The sequence below is a fragment of the Gorilla gorilla genome, chromosome 21, assembly GCF_029281585.2.
Source record: "Gorilla gorilla gorilla isolate KB3781 chromosome 21, NHGRI_mGorGor1-v2.1_pri, whole genome shotgun sequence".
NCBI lineage: Eukaryota > Metazoa > Chordata > Mammalia > Primates > Hominidae > Gorilla > Gorilla gorilla.
In genome coordinates, this window is record NC_073245.2 from 76,375,844 (window position 1) to 76,382,983 (window position 7,140).

General features: G+C 63.7%; 1 protein-coding gene across 4 annotated transcripts; it reads right to left on the reverse strand.

The window, feature by feature from the left end:
- Positions 1-566: 566 nt before the first annotated feature.
- On the reverse strand, positions 567-7,114 carry RGS19 (regulator of G protein signaling 19). Of its 4 annotated transcripts, none has more exons than XM_004062569.4 (6): positions 6,960-7,114; positions 3,933-4,030; positions 3,601-3,722; positions 1,834-1,908; positions 1,511-1,745; positions 567-1,411 (listed from the first exon to the last, which is right to left on the reverse strand). In XM_004062569.4, exons 2-6 carry the CDS (start codon positions 3,960-3,962, stop codon positions 1,220-1,222), a joined length of 654 nt encoding a protein of 217 aa, XP_004062617.1. In that variant the 5' UTR covers positions 3,963-4,030; positions 6,960-7,114; the 3' UTR covers positions 567-1,219. The 4 variants fall into 4 exon arrangements, with proteins under 4 accessions (XP_004062617.1, XP_004062616.1, XP_055228750.1 ...); XM_004062568.4 differs by having other exon boundaries at positions 6,381-7,071; XM_055372775.2 differs by lacking the exon at positions 3,933-4,030 and having other exon boundaries at positions 6,960-7,071.
- Between the last annotated feature and the right edge of the window lie 26 nt (positions 7,115-7,140).

The window sequence follows — 7,140 nt, forward strand, 5'->3', positions numbered from 1 at the left end:
CACTTCAGGACAGCTTGTCCCCATGCTGCCTTCTCTGTTCTTGTGGGAGTTGTGGTCTCAGGGCCCTGAGCCAATTTCAGCTTCAACTCACTTAACTTCCCAGAAATATAGGGGATGGGCTGGTGAGCACTCAACTCATGGGGCCTGTGAGATGATAAAGATGACACTGGGCCTGGCACCAAGCGGCCCCTCCTGCCCCAGCCAGCCTGCCTCTGGGGACCCCGTCCGGCTGGGCCTGGGCGGCACCTCCTGTTGCCTCTCGACTTCTGAGGTGCTGTGGGCCACACTGTTCTGGCCCGACTTTCAGCTAAGGAGGCTGAGGCCGAGGGCGTGGAGCTCATGCCCCGGGCAGGGTTAAGCACAGCCACCCACTGGGACCACTGTTCTGAGGAGGGGTCTGGTGGAGGCCAGGGCATGGGAAGAGGGCGAGCACACGGCTGTGTGTCCCCTCCAAGGGGCACTGGAGCCCCTGCCCTGGGACAAGGACACTTCTCCCCAGCCCTCAGTCTGGGGCCACTCCTCATTTTCCAGTCTCTCCCCAGACTTGGACAAAAATGAGTAGAGACTTTGCTTTAAAAATATCTTCAATAATAAGACATCCTATTTTTGGGGGGTTAGGGATAGAGATAAATATGAAAACTTTTTTTTGATAAAACACCTAGTAAGGACATGTTTCCAGGTTTAAAGTTCATGAACATATAAAACAGAAATTGGGTCCTGCCACCTTGAGTGCAGGATTCTGAGGTCCTACATCTGGTTCTGAGGTTCTGGGTTTGATTCTGGGGTACAGACAGCTCAAGTAGGAGGTCTCCTTATGTCACAAAACTACACGATGCGGAGGTTCTGTTCCCCACCAAAGGCTTGTCTGGGGCCCATCGGCTGCCTGGGGAGGAGGCCCCGGCGAGGCTCATGGGTCCAGCATGGCTCCTGGGGGGACCCCTACTCTCACCACGCAAGAGCCCCCAGCCAGGAGCACTGGGCCAGCCAGCTGCGGGCCGATGAGGGGGCTTCTGGCCCGCCCTGCACCTGGAGTTCCTGCTTGGCCATGGGTGGGCAGAGCCAGGAGACACAGCACTCCCCACTGGGTCTAGGACCGTCTCCGCGGGTGGGGACCCCAGCCGGCCAGGCGTGTGCCCCGACAGCCCTGCCGACACCAACACCTGAAGGGAACCCAGAGTCGGCCATAGGAGGCGGCGGGGTCTGTGCTGCTGGGGGCGGCCTAGGCCTCGGAGGAGGACTGTGATGTCCCCTGCAGCAGCAGGGCACGGTAGGTGGGAGAGCTGAGGAAGCGGGGGTAGGAGTCCCGGTGCATGAGCGTGTAGATCTGCAGCTGCGCGTCGTCGAACGTGTGTGCGGACGGCTCCTGCATCTTCTTGTTGATGCCCTCCCGCACACGGGAGTCCAGGCTCACCTGCAGGGCAAGACACCGAGGTCAGGGGGCGCGGGAGCCGCCTTCCCCACCTAGTGCCTGGAGCAGGCGGCCCCTGGCCTGCTCTGGTGTCTGGCGCACCTCCTTGGGGGACAGGATGGACACGTAGTCCTCGTAGATGAGCCTCGCCCTCTCGTCCACCGCGCGCTGGTTGGCCTCGGCCTTCAGCTCCTCGCAGGCCAGCCAGAAGAGCATGTTCTCCTCGCTGTACTCTGTCCGCAGGAACGCCCGGAACACGCTGCGTCCCGCCGGGCTGTGCATCAGCTTGTCAAAAGACTGCGCCCAGCTCTGCACCTCCTCAGGACTTGGCGTGGCACTGTGGGCACGGGGCCAGGCTATGTCAGGCCCGAGTCTCCCGGTCTGGGGCCCCCCCCAGCACACACACACCAGCCGTCTGGACTCACCATACTTCACAGCTGGGGAGGGGCTGCAGCTTGCTCTCCCGGGAGGCCTGCCACGCGCGCCGCCGCTCTTGGTTCCTAGTGGCAGAGAGGAAGCAGCGCTGCCGTGGGCACACGCGCCTCCACGGCCATACAGGCCCTCAGCACGTGGGCAGGCACCTGACACACATGGGCACCCACTGCAGGAGGGCAGCCCCTGGAGCTGGCTCTTCCCACACTCTCCCACGCTCCCAAATTCCCCACAGAATCTGCAGTCCAGGTTACCGTCCCTGCCACAGTGCCCAGACCACAGACTCTGCCGTCTTCCATTTCAGCAGTGTGACCCAGTGCCCACGAGTCTCTGGCCTTCCAGGAGGGGCCCTTCGGCTCCTGGTGCTCCTCCCCATCCCAGGGCCACCCATGGGAATGTGCCTGGGAACAGGGCCACCCTGCTCCCGGGCCTGATCTTGGCCTGTCCCTGTCCCCCCGATGGGGCCACACGCTGCAGGTCTGGCGTGTCAGCAGTGTCTCTCGTCGGCTGACGCAGGTGAGAGCCCCAAACCCGTGTGTCCACACTCCTTCAGGTCCTGGAGCCTGATCCCCGGTTGTCTCAAGGGAAGCAGCTTCTTTGCCTTGGCTCCTAGCATCCTGTCAGTGCTGGACCCAAATCCATACCCGGCTGACCTCTCTCCAGGGCACTTGGACGGCTGGCAGACATCGGGCACCCAAACGTCCTGACAGAACTAGGCCCCTGGGCTCCTCCCACCCCCTTTCCCGACTGCCCCCTGGCCACCCCCAGCTTGCCCATGGGTCAGCTGACCCCACCTTGGGTCCAGAAGCACTGTCCTCTCATCAGCCAGGGCCTGAAGCCTGAATAGGGCCAGGCTTCTGCAAGGCGTGAAAACATCCACCAGCTCCCCTACACTCCTAGGAAATCTGTTACCATCTGGGAGCCCCACTCCCACCCTCACAGGGATGCCCACAGACGCCCCCGCCACCGCCCCCTGCTCTTCTTCCCCCACGCATGCTGTCCGGGAAGCTCTTGGCCATCACCCCAGGGCCAGCAGTTCCCTTATTGGGGTCTCTGTTCAAACGTCCCTCCACCCCACACAGTCTATGGGGTCTGTGCCTGTCTTTCTTTCTTTCTTTTTTTTTTTTTTTTTTTGAGACGGAGTTTTGCTCTTGTTGCCCAGGCTGGAGTGCAATGGCGTGATCTCGGCTCACCGCAACCTCCGCCTCCCAGGTTCAAGCCATTCTCCTGCCTCAGCCTCCCGAGTAGCTGGGATTACAGGCATGCGCCACCACGCCTGGCTAATTTTGTATTTTTAGTAGAGACAGGGTTTCTCCACGTTGGTCAGGCTGGTCTCGAACTCCCGACCTCAGGTGATCCGCCCACCTCGCCCTCCCAAAGTGCTGGGACTACAGGCGTGAGCCACTGCACCTGGCCTGTGCCTGTCTTACTCCACCGCAGGCCCCCAGGGCCTAGCCTGGGCTGGCTCACAGCAGCATGGATAAAGCACATGCCGCGTGAACGGGCACATGCATGTACACAGCACACGGACACACCCTTGGCAAGACAGGTACGAGAGCCATACATAAGCCCCCTGGGGCCAAGGCACTGGCCACTCATCACCAGGACCCAACAGACCCTGGACAGGACAGTGCTGCGAGGTGGCAGGGGCATCCTGCCTGCGGGGATGCCTCGGAAGCCACCACTGGGTCCCCTCCTGGGTCTGCTTGGCCCCATGCCCTCGACCCCCTCGCCAGCTGGGCACCCCAGGCCCTACTCACCAGGAGCAGCTACAGCAGCAGCACCAGCACAGGCAGCAGGGGTTGCGGCTGGGGGCCGCTGGAGAGGCTGTATCATGACTGGACATTGAAGGGGGCCGGTCCGCCTCCTCTGGCCCTGTGATCTGGGGAAAAGTGTGGCTACCTCAGCTTTCAGGTCAGAACCCACCAGACTCTCCACCTCTCCCCCACCTTCCCATGGGTGGCCCTGTTCCCAGGCACATGACCCTTCTGGCCTCCCGGGTGTTCAGGGATCTCCCAGCTCCTTGTGGCCCCTCAGCTTGCCCCACCCCATCTCCCCCAGGGGAGCAGAGGCAGAGGGGGAGGTGGCATACCTGCTTCTCAGCCTCATGCGGGGTGGGCATGGGTGGGCGGAGGAGGTTGCCCAGGCTCCGTGGTACCAGCTCTCAGACCCTCACCACAGCCTGGGGGTCTGGGGAGAGGGGCCAAGATTCTGACTGAGAACCTGAAACCCCAGCCCCTGCCTACCCCTTAGGAGGGGTCCTGAGAGGGTGTCTCCCTAGCGGGGCCTGCTCCTGCCTTTGGACCCAGCTCTGCCTAGGGCTTCTACCCCAACCCCAAGCTTACAGCAGGGCTGGGAGGGGGTCCAGGATCATTGAGGAGGGAGCTGCAGCAGCTTCTGGCCCCTCCTCCCAGGCTGGGCCCCAGATGAGGCCCCCACTGGAGGTTCCGAGACACCCCCATCCGCTCACTCCCTGGGAAGCCGGAAGCCTGGGTTCCTCTTTCTTGGTTTCCGGCTCCCAGCCCCTCCCAAAGGGGCCCCGAGAGTCTGGGGCTACCAACTGGTGCGTGCGGGTGGTGGCCAGACTTGCTTCTAGGGTGTCTGGGGTGGGGAGTGGGCAGAGTGGCTTCCCACCAAGAGTCCAGGTCTGTCTGTGGGTCCCAGAGGTCTCAGCCAGGGGCAGCAGGCTAGACCTGCAGCAGTGAGGATTTAAGTGGGACTCAGGCTGGACTTCCTGAGGGTGTGGGAAGGGGGGCAGGGCCCCGGTGAGGAGGGACATGCCCCCCAAACATGGTTCTTTGGTCCTGCTACCTCCCACCCAAGACTTCCCTCCCTCCTTGCCCACTGCCTCTAGGCTATGAAACCGCTGTGGAACCAAGGCCCTACCACAGGGTGCGCCAGCCAGGGAAGTGGGGGTGGCAGGGGTGGGGGGCACCCTGCTCCCCAGTCGAAGCCTCGGAGTCCCTGAGGGGGGTGTGGTGTGGTGCATGTCCCTCCCAGCATTTGGTTGCACCGTCTGCAGGGGAGGTCTGCAGGGGAGGTGCACCAGGAGCGCCAAAGCTGTGAGTGGCCCTCATGCCACCTAAGATGCCACTTCGAATCCCACGTCTCCTTGGGCGATGGTACAGGGGGGCCAATCAGTGCCCCGGAGGCAGTTGTGAACACCTGCGCCCACTTCTGCCCAGGGCAGGGAGGGGCCTCCGTGCACATCCGCCACCCTCCTCATCTGCCACCCTCCTCCCTGGCCAGGAAGCTCACAACTTGATTCTACTTTATTTTCTCAATCTCCATCCCCCCGCCACGCCTCCCCTAGCTCGTAGCCTTTGAATGCTTGTTTCTGGCTGGTTGGCCTCTCTTGGCCTCCCGGGACGGTGTGTGAATGGCCCTTAGAAGAGACAGTGCTGGAGTTCTGCACTCTTAGGGCCCCCAATACCCCCGAGGCCTGGGCATGCAGAGGCCACTGCCCTGGCCCAAGTCTGGGGCAGGTGCAGCATCCCCTGGGACCTTGGCCCCTCACCACCGGCCCAGTTTCCTCTGAGACTGGGGGTCCCACGGGCTCCTACAAGTAGATGAGGAGACCGAAAGTAGCCCTGCAGCTGGGCTTTCTTTCAGGGGTCAAGTTTCTAGGGAAAGGAAGGGGCGTGGCAACCTGAGGTTTGGTAGCTGTACCCAGACGGGGCTGTCTGTGGCTTCCCCAGGCAGCAGTTCTTCCTCCTCTCTGTCCCCACCCAGGGTCCTCCCCCACACTCTAGCACCCCTGAGACTGTCCCCCTGGGCTACCATCTCCATCCCAGCTCTGAACTGGAGGAGGGGACGTGTTTAGGGGTGCAGGGCTGGGGTGCTAGGGGCTGCATTTGCTGCAGAGCAGGAAGCCAGCCCCTTCTTTCCCAGTTGCAGGCCCTGGACCTGGTCACCTGTCCCTGGACCTGGCTTCCTGTACCCTTCTCAGGTCAACTGGGGCAACCCATGTCCCCAGGCTACCCCCCAACCCGTCTCTCCTGGGGGATACAGAGTCTCAACTAGGGTCCTCCTGCTTGTCAACCTGGCATTGGGGACCCCCTTCCCCAGCCTCCCAGGCTTTGGCCCCCAAGTCTGGGATGGGAGAGGCTGGACAGGCGGCACGTCTGGTCTCTGGGGATAGAGGATCCCTTGGGAGTGGCTGCCGCTTTGCTCCACAGAAGGAAAAAGAACGTCCCAGAGCCTGCCCAGTCCAAAAAAAGAATAAGAAAATGTGACAATCCCAGAAAAAAATGTCATAACCTTTGGGAGGGGGGTTGAAGAGGGGCTCCATTCTCAGTCCTTAGCTCCTACCCAGGGCCTTTCCCATCTGCCACCCTCCACATCTGGCTGGTGGGCGAGCCCTGGCCTGGCCCCTCCAGGGAAGGCCAGCTCTCCCCACCTCTGAAATGGTGGTGGTGGCCCACCCACCACGCTCCTCTCTCTGCTGTTAGGGTCCAGTCTGGAGAAGCCTGTGTTCTCCTCCAGGTGCCTTTCTTCAGCCTCTGACGCCCCCACCCCTACCTCAAAGCTCCCTACTCACCAGCGACCCAAAGGCGGGGTGGGGGCAGGAGGGGCCAGGTTGGGTCTGGGCCCCACCCTGGCTGCCGAAGGGGCGTGCACTGCAGCAGCAGGGACTCAAGTCAGACGGCAGGAGGGACTCCTGCGGCGCTCTGGAGGGAGGCTAGCGCCAGGAGCCCCCGATCGGCTGGGGCCGGGGGCGCAGCGCCTCCCCTACAGCTCGAAGGGCTGAGTGGCTGCCAGATCCAGCGGGGTGGGGGCGGGGGCGGACAGGGTGTCCCGCCCCGGCCCCTCCTCACCGGGCTGAGAGGGGGAGGGAGACGCGGAAACCTGGGTTCTTCCGGCCCCCACCTTTGAGCAATCACTTCCCCAGGCTTTGAGCTCCAGAAAAAGGGGAACCCGGCTGCAGCGCCCCCTCCCCCACGCGCGGGGGGCGGGCTCCAGTTCCACTGCGGCCCAGGGTCCACGTGGACCTGGCGGCGGGAGCCCTTGGGGTTCGAGTCCCGTGCGCCGGCTCCCGAAGCTCCCGCCCAGCACGGTCCCCGGGCCCGGGCCGGGAGGGGCAGGGCCGCTGTCCCCGGCGCTGCGCGCGCGCACTCACCAGCCGCGCTCCCGAACCACTCGCGCCGCCGCCGGCCCGCGCGCTCCAAGGTCCGGCCCGACAGTCGGGGAGGGGGCGCGGGGGCGCAGTGCGCAGGCGCCTCGGCAGCACTTCCCCAAAGCCAGGGGCCGGGACTTCCTCGCGCCGGCAGTCGCCGGGCCCGCCCCGCCCGCCGCGCCCC